The sequence below is a fragment of the Podarcis gaigeae genome (assembly GCF_964106915.1).
Source record: "Podarcis gaigeae genome assembly, chromosome: 11".
Taxonomy (NCBI): domain Eukaryota; kingdom Metazoa; phylum Chordata; class Lepidosauria; order Squamata; family Lacertidae; genus Podarcis; species Podarcis gaigeae.
Genome location: NC_139687.1, coordinates 17,206,259 through 17,226,324, shown reverse-complemented (window position 1 = coordinate 17,226,324; position 20,066 = coordinate 17,206,259). Strand labels below are relative to the sequence as shown.

The 20,066-nt window shown below is 43.0% G+C and overlaps 1 protein-coding gene across 5 annotated transcripts in view; it reads right to left on the bottom strand.

Moving 5' to 3' along the window:
• Nucleotides 1-20,066, bottom strand: part of ZNF608 (zinc finger protein 608) — a gene marked incomplete at its 3' end in the record, with an annotated part of 124,996 nt that overhangs the window by 80,274 nt on the left and 24,656 nt on the right. The window contains exon 1 of one of the 5 annotated variants that reach the window (XM_083702184.1): nt 9,762-9,937. The exons of the other annotated variants lie outside the window; for them this stretch is intronic. Coding sequence (XP_083558310.1) covers nt 9,762-9,776 — 15 coding nt within the window. The 5' untranslated portion in view covers nt 9,777-9,937. Of the gene's footprint in view, nt 1-9,761; nt 9,938-20,066 lie in introns of those variants that run through there. 5 annotated transcript variants of the gene reach the window in all.

Genomic DNA, 20,066 nt, shown 5'->3' with positions numbered 1-20,066 from the left:
AAACTGTTCTTAACCTGAAGCACCACTTTAGCTAATGGGGCCTCCTGCTGCCGCCGCACCGGCGGAACACGATTTCTGTTCTCATCCTGAAGCAAAGTTCTTAACCTGAGGTACTATTTCTGGGTTAGCGGAGTCTTTAACCTGAAGCGTATGTAACCCGAGGTACCACTGTACTTCAAATTACAGGGCTGCATTTTCCTAACCCCCATTCACTTCCACATCCTTTTGGGGCACAAGTAAAGCCCGATTTATCTGACTGTTGACAATAATCCTTTGACTAGACTAGTCTTCCCAAATTTTATCGTTTTGAAGGGTTCGCCTATAAGATATCATCTCTTTTTAGTTGGTAACTGATGTTGTGCTTGCCAGATAACCTCATCTCCCATCATCCCTGACTATTGGCCATGCTGTCTGAGTTTGGTGGGAGGTACAGATGTCCACAGCATCTTAAAAGCTTTGCTTCCTCAACCGCTAGCCCATATGAGTATGCCTGACATAAAATATTGTCAGTAACACTAGCCCTTTGCTTGCCCTTATCCAGTGGTCTAGTCATCTCCAAGTTCCCAGCATGCCCCATTCTTGTGACCTCTGTTTGGGCACCCTCAGTACTGGGGTGGGTGCAGAATGGAGAGGACCAGAACACTAGATCAGGCTCCCCCAAACTCAGCCCTCCAGGTGTTTTGGGACTACAACACCCATCATCCCTAGCTAACAGGACCAGTGGTCAGGGATGATGGGAATTGTAGTCCCAAAACATCTGGAGGGCCGAGTTTGGGGGTGCCTGCACTAGATAAATATAAGTGAGGACCAATACCTCCCATTACCGGAAATGGCTGGGCATGTTGTTCTGCAAGTTTGGCACAGGGACAGCAGTCAGGTGGGGAAAACTATGGAAGGAATACAAGCCAGTGAGGTATCCCTCAGTGAGGATATAATTATATGCACAAAGGGTTCCACATAGCTCAGTTGGTAGAGAACGAGCCTCTTAATTTCAGGGTCCTGGGTTCAAGCCCCACATTGGGCAAAAAAGTTTCCTGCAATTGGGGCTGGCGTTTGGACCCTCCTGGTCCCTTCCAACTCTCATGCAAAGCGAAAGACTGTGCCAATAGAAACAGAATTGCGACCATGACTCCTCTTTAAAAGCGTCGCTTTCTAAATAAATTTTATTTTGTACTTAACCTAACTTTGCCGTTGATGTGTCTCATACGAGGGGGAAAAACACATGTCAGAAACTGTGGGGGAAATCTATGTTAAATCCATCATTTCTTGCTCTGTAATTGAGTAGCTATGCAGCTGTCATCGCACGGCACTTCAGCTGTGCTGAAGTGACGATGACTAAACCAGAGGCCTCTTTCCGCACTTACCATTTATAGGGGTATAGTTGCGGTTTGGTACAAAGTTTCCAAGAGCCAATTTGCAGGTGATTGTCTGCAGCTTTGGTCCCACGCTGCTGTTATTAGAGAGTGAGTGTGAGGTTTTCTTTCCATACTGAGGGTGGGGTGTGCCTGAATTAGGAAAGGTTCTTTGGTTTTAGTCCCATCCTTATATACCATCATATTCCTCCAGCCAGTAAGTGTCATGGGTCATGAGCTTGCACATACAAATAGCCCTTTTGAAGCTTGTGTGTGTGTGTGTGTGTTTAATGCCTAGTATTCTGAAATTCTATTCTTTTAAAATTAATTTTTATTGCATTTTCAGTTTTATCATAATCACAATTTCCATACATAATTCAATAAACTCAAACCTCGCTCTATTCGAGCATTGACTTCCTCCCGCCCCCTTTTCTGACTTCCATACATATTTACTTTATTCTTAGCATTTCTACAACAGCTTTTTTACCTTCTCTCTTGTTTTTGAATTCACCTCTTTAAATGTAAATCAGTTCCTTATATTCTTTTTACAAAACATTTCAACTCAAAGCTACAAACGTTTTCAAATGTTTACACTGTTCTTTCAAATATACTATAAATTTGCTCCAGTCCTTTTGAAACAGTTTAGTATTCTGAAATTCTAATCTTGTGGGCGTACGGCAGGGGCCAGCAAACTTTTTCAGCAGGGGGCCGGTCCACTGTCCCTGAGACCTTGTGGGGGGCCGGACTATATTTCAGAGAAAAAAATTATGCAAGAGCACCACGAGCCTCTGTGGCTGCTTACCTGTGTCTTGTGAGCAGCAGGGAGCTGGCGGCGGCGGCAAGACAATGAGCATCGCAAAAAAGGGCTCTGGAGAGGGGCTGCTTAAAATGGCGGCCTCTCCAGCACTGCTGCTGCTGGCACCAACCAAGCCCAGCCCCCTTCCTCCTCTAGGCAGGGCAGGGAGAAGCCAGGAGGAGGGAGGGAGGAGGCGCTGCGGCCGTGCGAGGGAGAGGGGAAAAACGTACGCGCTGGCGATCCATGCGGCGATTTCTGGACCATCCGTGGGCCAGATCCAGAAGGCAATTTTGCCTGATCCGGCCCACAGGCCTCAGTTTGCCTACCCATGGAGTAGGGAGATTAGAAGGTGACTTTACAAGCCTGTATAAGCATTTGGTGAACCTGGTTGTTGTGCGAAAACTGTGCCTGCTGCTAATGACTGCTGCAATGGACAGTGATTCAAGACCATTTTATCTGTCTTCTATATCTCACAAACTGAAAGCTCAGAGGGAAGTGGAGGAAGCTATTAATTATTATTACTGTTAATTGAATTTATATACCGCCCCAAACCCAGAGGTCTCAGGGCAGTTCACAGAACAAAATCAATATATAAAACCACAAAATAATCAAAATAAAAATAACAACGCATTAAGCCACTCCCCAAACCCCATGTTTAAAAGAGAATTGGGAAAGTTAGATGTTTCCCAAACCATGGGCACCAACTCTCAGCTCCTCAACACATAAATCTGGACAATGTTTGTACACACATGCCACAAATGAAAATACTGTGGTACCTTGGGTTAAGAACTTAATTCATTCTGGAGGTCCATTCTTGACCTGAAACTGTTCTTAACCTGAGGTACCACTTTAGCTAATGAGGCCTCCCGCTGCCGCCACGCGATTTCTGTTCTCATCCTGAAGCAAAGTTCTTAACCTGAGGTATTATTTCTGGATTAGCGGAGTCTGTAACCTGAAGCGTTCTTTACAGATCTTTCGCAAATAAATATTTTTATAAACCCAGCCGCTATACCGCTATGAAATGTAATGGCAGAAATTGCCTAAGCTGAGAATTCAGCTACCTCAACTAGAAAGCAATTTTGTGCTCGCTGAGCATTTGAAAACAGTTGCTTTTTTACCTTGTATTCCTTGGGAAGAAACAAATCACAATCTTAGTGCCAGGGTGTTTATTTATCCTCAAGTGACAGAAGAAAATAATTATACTATCAGGGTGGTAAAGTCAATGTTAATTCAAGATTCTGTGGTGTGTTAGTTTAGGTGTGTAATCATGGAGCAGAAACTTAACTTTGGGAGGCAGAAAATCTCAATGAGTCCCTCCCCCCCAAAAAATTATTCTCCATCATTTGCTATCTGAAGTCACTCACAGATCACTGAGTCCTGGCTATTTTGAACTCCATTAGCCTACCCAAGGTTGTTAAGTAGCAATTACATAAGCGAGCACCAAGAATTTCTCCCGTGCGCTTGTTTGCAGGAGGGTAGTGCAGGAATTAAACAAAATAATCAATCCGCTAAAAACCACTCTATAACGCTTCCTAATAATGATATGTTAATGAAATATATTGGCTCAAATTACAGGGGTCATATGCAGCTGTTGAACTCAATTTCCAAGGCTATCTATGTCACCACATTTCTGGTTTATGAAGGTTTTCAGTACAAGGTGATGAACACTAAACGCTAATGAAAGTAATCATTAATGACAAGATTGCAGCTTCGTATACTGAAGCAGAACAAAACAATGCAAGTTGAATTCTTTTGAAGGCTAAAAGGATCTGCATTATGGCATGGCATGAAAGCGAAGTCATATTGGAAGAGCAATTCTATACATGTCTATTCAAAAGCAAGTCATGCTGAGTTCAATGGGGCTTATTTCAAGATAAGTGTGCATAGCCTTAGTACACTACTGCTGCTCTATATGAAAAAGCATATTCTATTCTTAATCCTACTATCACGATCCATTTTATGTTAATACAAACATCTTGTCAATGCTGAATGCTAACAGCTTTTACATCACCAGCTTGGTGGTTGGAAGGGAAGGGAGCGCTCATGGAGCAGAACCCCTGAAGTATGTTTTGATCGCACGCTGCAGCCATGAAAACCTTAAAAAGTTTGCAGAATAATCCGGGACAACATAACATTGCACATTCAGTCTTCAGAGTAAATCCTGATGTTGCAAATATGCATAATGCTTGACCTAGCAGACAAATTTCACAATTCAAATTATGACAAACTAATATTATCAAGAAGACAGCCCAGGCTAATGATTCTAGTTCCCACCACCATCTCAATCCTACAAATTTACAGCACCCAGATCTGCATAGCATAACGAAAGGTTGTCTACAGGCACATTTGGCAAATCCTCGCTGTCATCAACTCCAGCCCGGAAACCTACGTCCCCACTATGGAAAGATGTGAGGATCCAGAATTGGCTTCCACGTGCAAAGGTAAAGGACCCCTGGACGGTTAAGTCCAGTCAAAGGCGACTATGGGGTTGCAGCGTTCATCTCGCTTCAGGCTGAGGGAGCCGACATTTGTTCACAGACAGCTTTCCATGTCATCTGGCCAGCATGACTAAACCGCTTCTGGTTCAACGGGACACTGTGACGGAAACCAGAGCGCACAGAAAGGCCGTTTACCTTCCTGCCGCAGCGGTACCTATTTATCTACTTGCACTGGCATGCATTTGAACTACTAGGTTGGCAGGAGATGGGACAGAACAACGGGAGCTCACTCCATTGTGGGGATTCGAACCGCCGACCTTCTGATTGGCAAGTCCAAGAGGCTTCATGGCTTAGACCACAGCGCCACCCGCGTCCCTTGGCCTCCACAGTCACCTGTGGACTCACTGTTAAGACCATATTCATGGAAGACAATCTTATTCAGCTACGAAGTAAGAGGAAGACAGTATCATCTACTTCGCAAGTAGAGCAGTTACCCAACTATTCAAAAAGCTTCTGTTAAGTCACCCATCCAGCTCAATTTCCTTCATCTGGGAAAAGAAATGAAGTAACCTTACAATGCTGTGTAGGTGAGGACACCTACCCTGCAATTAGCTCAATAGTTCACAGCAACTTCCTGCAGCAACAGTGAGTCACATAGGCTGAATTGAACCTTTGTGAATGGCAAGCTGAGACAGTTGCACCCCAGTGGTGGAGTCTTTGCCACCTAATCATTCTGGAAATGGAAACCATTAGGCACCAAAACAACAGTCAAACACTTAGTTAACAACAGATGCAATTCTAGTTTTCCATATTTAGAAAACACCTCAAGACCTCCTGGGAAGAATCACACGTCCTTAATGATGTAACCTGGTTTTGCTAAAAACTGCAAATTCAGCAACACAGAATTTCAAGGAATTTGTACTGTTTTACTTAAACCCGAATGTGATTTCATGAGCCAAATTATGACAGGAGTGCTTTAGCCATACACCGCTAACGTGATTTTGACCACTGTGATAAGCCTGCCAAAATGACAAGGACAAATGCTCTTAATTGTTTATACCTTAAAGGTATAAACTTAAAGGTAGTTGGCAAAAGCTTTGGTTAAATACTGTATGTATATATTTTTAAAGTACCTAAAAGGGACCAAACTATATGCTCATTAAAATATGCTGAGCATTTCACATGGCGTTCTTTTCACCCTTGCCAGAGGTTTGGATACTACATTCTGCAGCATATTTATTTCATTTATGCAGCAAGTATTTGGCCTTTATTCAAACCCACATAATTTACTGAACAGTACTCCACCACAGAATGTCATTTGAAAGATCTAGAAATTTATTCAGAATTAAAAGGCAGTTACCATTGTGTGAATACACTGTTTTGGTGGTTGGTTGGTTGGTTGGTTGTGTGTGTGTGTGTGCAAAAATATTCCTTAAAATTATTTAAAAGCCTATGCCGACATTCTAAAAACATTTACAAAAATAGAAAAATAAAATCATGGTACTATTTAGTAACTGTAGAAAGTCACTAAGAGTCACAGTCTCAAAGTGAAAAAAATAAAAAGGGCTCCTCTCAAAGTTAGACTGTCATCCACACCATAAATATCAAGCAACGATGAGTTTCAGAAGCCATCATAGATTAGCCATCATAGCATTAGCCCTACATTCCAAACAGGGAATCTGGAGCAGGGGATAACCACACCATTTGGGCTATACAGTGGACCCTCGGGTTACGTAATCCTTAGGCTGCGAACACAGCAACCCTGGAAGTGTATACTTCTGGGTTTCGCCACATGCGCAGAAGCGCTCTGCGCACATGTGCAGAAGCACTCTGTGTGCCGCGCGTGTGTGCAGAAGGGCACCTCCAGTTACGAAGTTTTCAGGATGTGGCCGGGCCTCCGGAACGGATCCCATTCGTAACCGGAGGTAACACTGTAATATGCACACTACAATCCTATAATCCTAGTTTGACTGAAGAGGATTTATATCTTCTCTCTCTCTCTCTCTCTCTCTCTCTCTCTCACACACACACACACACACGGTTAGAGTATTGAACTCAAAGACCGCCACCTTGAATTGTGCCTGGACATAAACTGACAACCACTGTAGTTCACGTAAGACCAGTACAGTGGCACCTTGGTATTCAAACGGCTTGGCTCCCAAACAAATCGGCTCCCGAATGCCGCAAACCCGGAAGTGAGTGTTCCTGTTTGCAAACGTTTTTCAGAAGCCAAACAAACGCCGCAGCTTCTGACTGAATGCAAGAAGCTCCTGCAGCCAATCAGAAGCCGCACCTTTGACCCGTTCTGGGAGTTGAACGGACTCCCGGAACAGATTAAGTTTGACAACCAAGGTACCACTGTATTGTACTGCCCTAGTGGCCCATCCTACATAGGAGCTGGGATGTTGAGTTCTTCACCAGCTGCTGTTTCCAAACCTTCAGCCTTGCTAATGTGCACACTTGACGTCCTCCGTAACTGGAAAATGTCAGTGAACTGAAAATTCATCATTCAGCTTCACTGTGATATATGTGACTAATCAGAGCCCTCCTTGTGCGTGAGAAGCAAACACAGATAATGTTGCTCAGACGCCTATCACGACAGCTTTCTCCAGCTAATTTGAATTCTTTGGGCTCAATCATATAATTTTTCTGCAATCTCTGCAGTGGAAGATGACCTTTCTTATCCCACATTTGCTTAGGACAAGTGAATATAATTTGACAAAATATAGATGAGGATTTTTTTTTTTGCAAATGCATTAGGGAAATGCAAATTCCCTGGCTCTGTTCTGCTGGAGGGAAGGCTTCTTCTGTCCAAAACAGCTGACCCAGAAAGTGTCACATTTTCATAAAGCATTTCAAGCACATTTAAAAACATCAATTCAGAACTGAGGGTGGCTGGACCTTACCTGAATGGGATTTACATAAAGATAGTTATTTTTCTTCCTAAGTAGTTCCCAATTTCAGAAATCCAACTTTTGTAAAATAATAATAACAATTATTGTTGTTGTTGTTGTTGTTGTTGTTATTTTAAAAAATGGAAGCTCAGATTTCTGACTGGGGTGACAGTGGTCCTTTCTGTCAACTTTTCTAGGATTGCTGATGGGAAAGAAGAATCCAAGATCCATGCATTCTCCCTTTTCTTTCTGTTTAGTTACACAAGTTGTAAATTAAATTAAACTCGAATTAAAAACAAACTTCTGCAAGTGCAGAACCGTTAAAAATGCCAAAATGAGCAACTAACTGACTAAAACTAAAACTGACTAACTGACTAAAAATGACTGAAAATTCAAGTACCTTTCTGGGAAAGAACTGAGACATTCATGGCAAGGAAGACACTTCAACATTGCCTTATTCAGAAATCTCTACTTCAATAAAATGCTTGTTGTTATTCAGGGCTTGGCAAATGGCACTGCCATCAAATATTTGAAGAAGGAGAACTGTGAAGAATAAATGCTATCTGGAAATAAAAAAAGGCTTGTACTTATGCGCTGCTAATGGCCATCTAAAAGGCCAATGTGGAATGGCTATATTTTCAGATTCACAGCAGCAGTTTCGCTGGAAGAACCATACATCATAATCTGCAGCCATCTTAAGAAAATCTGAAGTCTTTGCCATCTGAGCAAGGAAGAACTGCTAATATAAGAATTTTAAAGATGTCAAAGTTTATTTTAAGATTAGGGAGGACATTTTCAAATATTATTACAAAATTGCACAGACTACCATGTGGCATGTTTCAGTAATAAATGGGTGAGGATGGAAGAAATCTAAATACGCCAGAAGTCTAAAGAATCCAGATCAGGGTGTTTTATGACATTTTTCACTCCATTTATCGCAAGGGAGGGCGTTTATTTTTTAAGACATATAAGGCTTTAAAGGCGGCAACCCAAAAACACTTGTTAAGGAGCAAGATTAACTGAACACAGTAGGACTTACTTCTGTGTAAAGATTCATCGGATTGCATTACAAGGAGGTTATTGACTTTGGGAGGAAAACAGCATATAATTTTATTGTCGCTTGAGGAATTCTACATTAAAGAGTACAAGCCGGACAAAAAATGTTCATATTCTGAGTTTGGGGATTAAAACCGCACCCAGCACAGCAAACAACACCCTTGTCTTTTCAAATTATGCATTAATTTTTTGACTAAGTAATATATGAAACCAGCTTGACAAGGAATGCATTCTCTGATGCATCAAACCGTCAAAACTCATTTCCCTCCCTCGACTAAAATCGCTTGTCAGTCAAGGCCACTTAAACCAGGAGCGAAGCATATCTCCTGCAGAGTGAAAATGATATCAGTCATCACTCCGGTTAACTCCCATAATTTCTCTCTGTAAACATTTAGAGGGGAAAGTTCTAGAATGTCGTGATGGGCTTGTGCCAGTTGAAACTGTCAAGTTCAACGGCAGGTTAACTGTAAGCTGGGAAGGAGGGGGGGGACTGTCTTTTGTTTCATCTGAGACTTCTACTGTATATCTCTTTCCTGTGTCAATACACACAAAGGGGAATAAATTAAAAACAAAGCAAAATAAAACATTCTTGAGTTTGAAAGAGAAGCTGTAATTCTATACCAATTCTTCTGAGCCGAAAACTGCGCGCCCTGTTGCCAGAATTGGCAAAAGGTCATAAATAGTTTAACTGCCAGACATCGCTGCACATAAATTCTGGTGCCAGCCTTTATCGTTGCAGATTTTCACAATACAGAAACTGGCACAGGCTCTAAAACCCCTGATGACTCAAAACCCTCTGAGCATCTTTAATATAGTTGTATGATAAACATCTAGAGCTGCCTCCTAAAATGAAGAACGAGAAAAGAATGTTTTCAACAGCAGCCCAACATAAATAAATTTAGTCGGGGAAGCTGTAGCCCAGATCCTGTTCACTACATGCCAGGAAATTTGGCTAAATTTCTAGTAGGCTGCTGCTGCTAAAAAGGCAAAGAAATGGTCCCAATTAAAAACTGGGCAACACGAACCCCGTAAAATTCATTTAATTTAGGCAGCTTTCTTATACGGATTTCGTATCAAGACCCCTATTGGTCTTCTTGCCCTTGACTCAAATCCCTTTGATGCCCCACAGAAGATGTGGGGCACACAATATTTCCCTTTCTGCAGCATTAAAAGTTTGTCACCTCACGGTGACATCTCAATTCAATATTTGCACTTGAAATCTTACCTCCAAGAGCCTCATCTTTCCCCCCGAGACTACAAATGCCAACTGACAGTCAGACAAACCAACTGATCTCTCAGGAGTGCTTGCAGAGTGACTGGGAAATGCAGAAAGAGGACTGGAGTTTACAGTTTACAGTTGGTCAGGTTCTGTCTCTCTCTCTCCCTAAGGTTCTTTACTTCACGAGCTGCAGAATATGCAGCCAGTCTAGATTGCACAGGGACAGAAGGGCTCTCCAGACACTGTTCTTACACATGGTGCATTCCCAAATTCTGTAAAAAGGGCGTGGGACCAGGCAGAGAAAACATCTGCCTGCTCCACCCTCACCTTCCTACTTTGGAAGGGAAGATCACATGCTCACAATATTTATTATAAGCAGGAACCTGCACGAATTGAGTTCCCGGTCACACCAAAGCTTGCAATTCCCCCTTCACAGGTATTTGGCACAGACAGAAATATTGGGTGTAGGGCTTGCTTGGACGCATGACCCCGTGGCACTTTTCAGTGTTCACAGCAAATACCTGAGCAGGGCTAGAGGGGGGACACCTTATTGCTGGCTAACAGAATGAGTGGTCTATGTAACTCTTGAAAAACCATCTGGGATGTCAGAGAAAAATCAGATTGGGGTTGTTAGCATAGAAAGGCACACATGCTGGGAATCACAGGTGAGCAGAAGGCAGTTGTGCTTAGGTCAGTGTTAGAAACTCAGAAATAAAAGCTAGGCGCCAAATGGCTACTTAAACCAAGGTTATAGCCACCAAAACAGGATGGCTAGTTGCCATTTGGGGGCAAGACAGCTCTAATGCACAGTGGTACCTCGGGTTAAGAACTTAATTCGTTCTGGAGGTGCGTTCTTAACCTGAAACTGAGGTACCACTTTAGCTAATGGGGCCTCCCGCTGCTGCTGCGCTGCCGCCGTGAGATTTCTGTTCTCTTCCTGAAGCAAAGTTCTTAACCCAAGGTACTATTTCTGGGTTAGCAGAGTCTGTAACCTGAAGTGTCTGTAACCCAAGGTAGCACTGTATTATTTTTCAAATGATGGACTGACTGTGATTGATTCTCAGTTAAACACCTGGCTAGTTCAGCTAGGTTAAGAATTTTGAGAATTTAAAGAAGAAAAGTCACTTGATCCAGGGATAGTCTACATATATTGGCCTATTCCAACCACTTTTTCTTAATGGTGACTGCTCCAGCTGAAGCTGCACAGAAAAAACAATTTGGTTCCAGAAACCCATTCCGATTCTGCAGATAAAATATAAGTGTTAGAATTCTACAGGATGGGGTATTAGTGTGTGTAAACTGGTAAGATCCATGGATCTCCAGGCATGCACCTCCAGATGGTGGTGACGTCAGGCTTCATCCTAGAACCCAGGCACCTTCACTTGGTCACAAGTGGTTGATAGTCAGGTGAGAAATGCGCCTGGCTAATTTCAAACATTGGGTTACGTCCATTTTGCATGCTCCCCAGAAGGTCAATGTTAAGGACCCCTGGATGGTTAAGTCCAGTCAAAGGTGACTTTGGGCTCATCTCGCATTCAGGCCGAGGGAGCCGGCGTTTGTCCGCAGGCAGCTTTCCAGTAAGTGTGGCCAGCATGACTAAACCGCTTCTGGCGCAAAGAGACATGGTGACGGAAAGCAGAGCACACAGAAACACCGATTACCGTCCTGCCACAGTGGTACCTATTTATGTACTTGCACTGGTATGCTTTCAAACTGCCAGGTTGGCAGGAGCTGTGACAGAGCAATGGGAGCTCACTTCGTCATGGGGATTCGAAACGCTGACCTTCCAATCGGCAATCCCAAGAGGCTCAGTGGTTTAGACCAGAGTGAAACCTGCATCCCTATGCTTCCCATAAGCATCTGGTTGGTCATGTGAGAACAGGATACTAGACTAGATGAGCCACTGGCTTGATCCAGCAGGTTCATCTTGCGTACTTATGTATACAGGCCATAGCCATCCTCTGGGTCCTGAAAGAACTACATTGGCTCCCAGTACAGACCTCCATCGTTCAGCCCGGACACTGAGGTCCTCCTCCTGAGGGCCTTCTGGAGGTTCCCTCACTGTGAGAAGTGAGGCTATAGGGAACCAGGCAGAGGGCCTTCTTGGTAGTGGTCCCCAGCCCGTGGAACGCCCTCCCATCAGATGTCAAGGAAATAAACAACTATCTGACTTTTAGAAGACACCTGAAAGCAGCCCCGTTTAGGGAAGTTTTTAATGTTTGATGTTTACTGTGATTTTAATATTCTGTTGGGAGCCACCCAGGGTGGCTAGTGAAACCGAGCCAGATGGGTGGGGTATTAATAATAATAATAATAATAATAATAATAATAATAATAATAAGGGCCTTAAACCACTATGGCTGCTTAATATGCTGGACAGCTCCTTTCCCAACCACATAATGGTGTTGCATGGTGTTATCTTATGTGTCTTCCTAAACACAGCTCCATACGATGTTGTGGTGTGTTGTAAAACTTTATTATTTCAGGCAGTTGGAAGAGAAGAACATATGGAACACCGTAAATCTGGGGAGAAGACAGAAGGGAGTATGGAAGCTGGGGAGCCTTTATTATATGATCTGCACAAAGCATAAGTTTGCATATTTAATTCATGTAAATGTATACAATCAAAATCACACATTGAAAAGGACTCACACATATTGAAAATTATTCTCACTGATTTTATATCAAAGCGTATACTGTTATATAAGGAAATAAAAATTCCACTGATTCCCATGAAATTTCATTAAAAGTAAATGTGCTTAGAATTGCGGTGGTAGGTCTTAAATATTAAAATACATTTCAAATTGAGACTTAAGTGATAATTTCAAACCAGTTGTCAGTAAAATGTATATTCCTAAATTCTTAATAATAAAATGCAAAGTAAGCGATCCACTCTATTAGATAACTGTTGTAGATGCTGGTTGTTCATGACAGAGAGATTGTAGATTTGAAATTTTTACAAGCAGGCACTGAGATGAACTCCCAAGGGTTGATGAGGCCTTTTAAAAATGAAAACAGCTTCGGAAATAATTATTTAGGGAAGACTTGCTCCTCCTCTTATCTCCCAATTCACTCCTTGTGCCCAGATTTGTCTTCTGATTTAAGACATCATGCAGGGGTGGTACCTCGGAAGTCGAACGGAATCCGTTCCGGAAGTCCATTTGACTTCCAAAACATTTGGAAACCAAGGCGCAGCTTCCTATTGGCTGCAGGATGCTCCTACAGCCAATCAGAAGCACGGAGGACGTTCGGGTTCCAGAAGAGGTTCGCAAACTGGAACACTCACTTCTGAGTTTGCGGTGTTCAAGAGCCAAAACGTTCAGGATCCAAGGTATGACTGTACTTACCTTCCAACAAAGCTATTTTCTGCAACTACAAAAAAAGAGATAAAGCTATGCCATGGCAGGTGGGTGGGTGGAACCCACAGATTCACCATAGGTAAATCTCATTCCACAAGAGCTATTACAGTTGCGTCCACACTCTCCACAACACTGCAATCACCTAATTCACAGGTTAAAAGCTCAAACTCACTTACATGAGAACAAGCCCCACCAAGATCAGTTGAAACTTGCTTTACAATTGCAGGACAATTGCAGTCTCCTATCTTGAGCAAGATAGGGACGCAGGTGGTGCTGTGGGTTAAACCAAGGAGCCTAGGACTTGCTGATCAGAAGGTTGGCGGTTCGAATCCCCGTGACGGGGTGAGCTCCCCTTGCTTGGTCCCTGCTCCTGCCAACCTAGCAGTTCAAAAGCACATCAAAGTGCAAGTAGATAAATAGGTACCGCTCCGGCGGGAAGGTAAGCTGTGTTTCCGTGCGCTGCTCTGGTTCGCCAGAAGCAGCTTAGTCATGCTGGCCACATGACCCAGAAGCTGTACACCGGCTCCCTTGACCAATATAGCGAGATGAGCGCCGCAACCCCAGAGTCGGTCACAACTGGACCTAATGGTCAGGAGTCCCTTTACCTTTACCTATCTTGAGCAAGAAGTATTTTATGTGTGGGATCTCCAATGGCCATACAGTACTCCAGCACAAAAAAGTGAATTATTCCTCAGTCACTTCCTCATCTGTATATTCGATTATAAACACAGACCTTGACCTTGCAATCAGTGGTGAAGCCTATTTGTTGCTAGAGCTCTGTGGGAATAGAAAGCTTTGAAATTTAAGTTTAAATATATATTTTAAAGATGTTTATTGTGTGCGATCACCTTTTCTCTGCTGTCTTAAATAGAATCAACATGCTAGCTCCTCTTGGGAGTTCAAAGGAACTAAGCAACTGCAGACGTCTGGGTTCAAGGCTGGTTCAAGGGAGATTTTATATTTGCAGAGACAGTCTCCCCTCCCCCCCCCCGCAGTCTATTTTTAAAGAAACCACTGCTGTATTTATTTCACACTGCAAGAGAACACTTTGCAACATATAATTTAATGATTATACTCTGCAAAGTATGCGAAATAGGAAAAAAAGATGCCTATAATTTCATTTGTTCCAATGGCTTCCATTTGTTATAGTATCAGGAGGTTTTAAAAATGGAAAAGAAAAAAACCCCCACAAAGACAGGGTTCAAACACCTGTCAAGATAAAGCCAGTGGAAAGCTGTAATTGCCCAGAGATAAATGGCAGTTATCTATTTACAAGTCAATATTATCTAAGTGACATATCCAACCAGCAATCAGCCCACAATATATATTCACAATTCAAGGGGACAGCTTCCTTTTAGGGCAAAGGCTCTGTTGAATGTCCTTGCAAAAAAGTATAATAAAATAAAGAACTCACTCAATGATAAATCAAAGTTAAGTCTATTTCCAGGAGCATTTCTGAAAATACTGCTCCAAAAATATAACACTGACAGCAATAAAGTCCTGTTGGCTTACAGGGTTTTTTTTATGTATATGCTTCGGAGCTCTTCCGCACCGCTAATTAGCTAGGCTAGTGGAACAAAAGTCAATTTATGCAGTTTCCTCCTTCCTTTGTTGGGAGGTGGAGCTAAGGGGAAAGAGGGAGAAGGTTTTGCAGGCAAGCCAAATTGCATTTCAGAGAGACAAGTTTGAGTGAACGCATTATGTTTGTTCAGGTTAACAGCAGTATTCTCTCTCTCCTCTTTTTAAATTCAAGCCAACAAAGGAGGCAAGCTCCATTTGCCAACAACTGGTGCCCCTGAGTTGTCAGGCTCCTGTCAGGCAGCAAAAGCTGGTTGGTTTTTTTTTAAAAAAAAATTGTGAACACTACCCTTCCCCCCCCCCTTTGTTGCTTTCTCAAATATGCACTTTGCTCAGCAGTCCTCGCTATTAAACAATTCACTTTTCTCTCCCCTTGGCTACTCTGCTTCGGGAGGGGGTAAAGAAAGCAAAAAAAAGCAACAACACGTGGTCACAAAATATAAAGCTAGACATTCATTTCCTGTACCTCAGAGTCCTATACTTTCACCTCCTTGTCCATTGGATTTGGCTACCAAATAGGTCTTAATCTGTAAACAAATGATTTGCTCTACAATTAAACCATTCATCTTTTCCTTTTCTCCCTCCCCCCCCTTTCTCCGCCTGCTTGGCTGCAATCCAATGTACAGGCTCATAGGTTCTTCTATTATTTAGTGGCCGTGATGTTTAAAAGCAATAAGCTCACGGAGAGTTTATAAAAACTATGAGGCATCACCAAAAGCATTTTATGCCTCTTGGAACCCGCATGGCTTCTGCTGAATGTTTTGTTTTTTAATATGTGTGTTTGTGTGTACAGTACTCTATGCTCTAAAGCAGGCATAGGCAAACTCGGCCCTCCAGCTGTTTTGGGACTACAACTCCCATCATCCCTGACCACTGGTCCTGTTAGCTAGGGATGATGGGAGTTGTAGTCCCAAAACAGCTGGAGGGCCGAGTTTGCCTATGCCTGCTATAAAGTAAATTTAAAGCATGCAAAATGATGGCCCAAAATACTAGGTTTATGGATTCAGCTCTGCGCATGAAGCTTCTGGGCTGTTCATATGGAGTCCTGGCAGGAAAAAACAGCAATAATGTTGATTTGCTGCTCAGCTGGTTAAGGGTACTTGGCAAAACTAAATTTGCGACACCTTGTTTAGGGCTGCTTTAGGAGAGATGCATGGGGTTGTTTGTGCTTTCCCCCTTCAAACTGCTTTGGAAACGACCCTGCGTTTTGAAAGAAGCTTCCCATGTGAGATTTCTCAATTTGAGAAATATAAGCACTCCCTTGGGGATACAGAACAAGTTGGACTGTTCTTCGGTTCCCAGCTGTAGTTCCACATTCCGTAAGGGATACAGCCTATTGCTCTAAAAGTATTGCCCCTGGCTAGATGAGAGGGAGGGAGAGAGAATGTGTGTATGTGTTTTAAAACCAGTGTGGAGTGCTCCTATTCAGGCCTTCAGCCATGTCCTCTTCCAGAATACAGTGGTGCCCCGCAAGACGAACGCCTCGCAAGACGAAAAACCCGCTAGAAGAAAGCCCATAGGGCTCGCAAGAAGAAAGCCCATAGGGAAATCTCCAGGGACCTCTTTTAAATGCTAGCGGTGGGGAGCAAAGCCTTTCCCCCCCCCCCTCCGGCCTTCAGAAGAGGTCCAGGAAGGCCGGCGGGGGCCGAAAGGCTTTGCTCCCCACCGCCAGCATTTTAAAAGCAGTCTGGGATAGCAGGGAAGTCTTTGCTCCCCCCGTCTGCCTTCCCGGGGGCTTTTAAATCGCCCCGGGACAGCGGAGAATTCCTCCGCTGTCCCGGGGTTTTTAAAATGCTGGCGGGCGGCAGCGAAGGTTTCGCTGCCGCCCGCCAGCATTTTAAGATCGCCCCGGGACAGCAGAGAAGTCTCCGCTCTCCCGGGAAGGCAGGCGGGGGGGGGGGGAGCAAAGACTTTCGCCCCCCGCCGGCCTTCAGAAGAGGTCGGGGGATAGACTGTCCCCGGACCTGGTCTGAAGGCGGTTTCCATAGGAACGCATTGATTGATTTTCAATGCATTCCTATGGGAAACCGTGCTTCGCAAGACAAAAAACTCGCAAGACGAAAAGACTTGCGGAACGAATTAATTTCGTCTTGCGAGGCACCACTGTACTTCATCCCCGTCCCCCAGCCCATGGGAATAAAGAGGCTTCAGGTGGGGGACATGGGTGGCGCTGCAGTCTAAACCCTCTTTTCTACATAGGCTAGCCTGTTGCAAAAGAAGACCTCTGCACCTTTAGCAATAGCAAGAATGTCAGCAGGTCTGTCATGCCAGCTCTGCCTGCTGAAATTCCCTCTTCAAAACAACCATTAAAGGTGCAGGAGCCCAGTCCTCTTTTGCATCTGGACAACCTAGTTCTACCTACTCTTCCCTCAAGCTCCTGTGTCTTGATTCTGCCTTGTCCTTTCCCATTCTGGCTGTGACACTCCTTTCCCTGCCCTGAAAAACCTCTGCTTCCTGCAGCCCCTTCCAACTCTCCAGAGCTCAATCTCCAGTGTGGCATAATGCCAAGGCTACTAGACTTAGAATCACAGAGTGAAAGAGACCCTAAGGATAATCTAAGCCCAAATCCTTGCATTGCAGGAATATGCAGCTGATCCCTATGGGGATCAAACCTGCAACCTTGGAGTTATCATCACCATGCTCTTAACCAGTGGTCAGCAACCTTTTTCAGCTGTGAGCCAGTCCACTGTCCCTCAGACCATGTGGGGGACCAGACTATATTTTTTTTTGGGGGGGGGGAATGAACAAATTCCTATGCCCCACAAATAAGCCAGAGATGTATTTTAAATAAAAGGACACATTCTACTCATGTAAAAACACACTGATTCCCGGAGCGTCCGTGGGCCAGATTGAGAAGGTGATTGGGCCGCATCCAGCCCCTGCCTACCCCTGCTCTTACCCGACAGAGCTGAGCTCCTTAAGCCAGGAAGACCTGGGTGAAAACCTACAGTTAGCTATGAAACTCCACTTGCTGCTGTTTGGGTCAGCCACTAACTGTGGTTGTCTGTCTAGCAAAGCCTCGCGGGGCTTTTAAAAAGTGATGTGCACTATCCTTGCCTCTTTGTTAGGAGGGCTGTGGAGAAAATATAAAATAACTGAATATAATACGTCAATGTCGGCATAATACCTCCATGTCCGTTGGTCCTGTGGGAAATTAAATTCAAAGCTGAACTCACCCCTTACTTCCTTGGAAAAAAGCTTGGCTGTTTATATAAATGTTCTTTGTTGACAATGTCATTCCTTCAGTGGCTAACTCATGTATTTGTGAACACTTTAGTACTATATAACAGCAGCATATCCGGTTGCTGCCACAGACTTTGCTACCACAAAATCACAAAGCATTTTAAAACCTGGATAGGAACATAATGAGCACCTTAAAAATCTTTTCAGTTTAGCTTAACACTCCACATTGCTGGACAGCTTAGCAACAAACTCAAGCTTTCCTTAAAAAAGTGATATACATTTAATGAAAACACGGCACAGTTTAGTGAACAAACACCTGTTGGTTTGTTTCTTATAATATATCTTCTGTTTTCACAAGATCGCTTTTGAATGTGATCTTAAATGCTTTCCCAGAAGCTAAGACTGTCTCCATAGCCACCAACTGCATGAATTTAAGTCTATTCTGGCAGAAAAGTACTGCGATACCAACTACCATGTCAGTCTAGGTTGTTGTTTTTTCCTGTTTTTGGAATTCTTTCCCCCTGTCTATAAATAATAGAATTATTGATGACACTCCAATAACTAAACGTACAGGTGGAAATCTCATTTATAAATGACAGGTACTTAACAATATCAACTTCAACCATTTACTTTCAATGAAATTCTGCAAGCCTATTTAAAGCCTATTACAGCTGCTGACATCAATCTGCCAACTCGCAGAGCTGTATGAAAAATTTACACCCCTTAAATTTAGCCACTGTATACTTAAATGCACATCTTCTCTCCAGATAAGCTACTTGTTTTAATACAATGCAGGAAAAATGCAATCTTCTGTCTCTAAGCAGCAGAACCCTGCAGTTCCCACAAACTTGTCGCTCCAATCAGAGCCAATTGTTTGCAAGCTGCTAAACATCTCACTAATAGTTACTTCCCATATATATCTATATGCTGCAGTGAATTCAAGTTTTCTGTATCACAGTGTATCCACTTAAAATGAATACAGTATTACAATATATATGGCACGCCTCTGTAATAGCCATGTTGCTTAAGGTCTCATTTGTAAGCTATAAGAGCCAATAAGGAAATAAACACGGTAACAGTAACAATCTACCATCTTACTGCCATTATAGTAGTGGTACGGGGAAAACTTTATGGAACTGTACACCATGGTTTTTCCCCCCTTCATGCATATTCTACAGGAAAAGGGATATTGAATCCCAGTTCACTGAACCTCCAGGTCTTGGATTCTACACAGCACAGCACCAACTATCCATAATGTTGTGGATAGATTTGATATCAACATAGTAATAAAAGTCATAGTTCCTCTCCCTTGCACTATGGTTCACTATGGGAAATTGCCAATGCCTCATAAAAACACATGTAATGAACACATTTGTTGAGATCCTTAGAGCTCCATTTGCATTCCTAAGAAGCTTCCATTTTGCATGAAGGAGGTTCCCAGTTGCCTCTTTCTGCTGCAAATTATCACACACGGAATTGAATACCACCCAGAAAAACGCAATTTTGTGGGGGCACCAGGTCTTGAGCAGGAAGTGGAGCTTTGGATTCCGACCATTGTATATAAAACATACAATGAATAGGAATACATGTTGTCTAAGAGAGGCAAAGAGGATGCATGTTTTTCCAACAGCTCAGAAAAAAAGGGGGAGTGTAAATTGTCCCCATCCGTAATAGCTTTTCAGTAACCTCAGGATGCCAAAAATATTTTACTCATAGGATTTTTTAATTGTTTTTATTAAGTCAAACAGCATTTCCATTTTAAACCTGTGGTAAATATTCGAATGTGAGCCAAAAAATGTAACCCTTCGAACATCGCTTGAAAACATTTGGCAATTTCCCTCCTGAAAGTAAATCCAAGGGCTCAGAAAATAAATATTCAAGAGCATTAATTTGTTTCTAGATGTGTTCGTGCAAGTAAAACAGCAGTCGTAATGTGGAAATTTCAGTCACATTTTGCAACTAATTGGAAGCAGATTAGAATTCTGCCTCAGGGGAACATTGTCAAACTAGAAGCTGGAGCAAATGAAGAAAGAGGTGAAAGAATCGTGAAGAGCTGACAGATTTACAGTGCTCAAGGCAATAAACGGGTACTAGATGAAAATGAATGTGCTTCACTGTACTGGATGCAGTTCCCTCAGTCATATCTCAGCAATAACAGCATACAGCTATGAAACTATTATTTTCAGCGGAG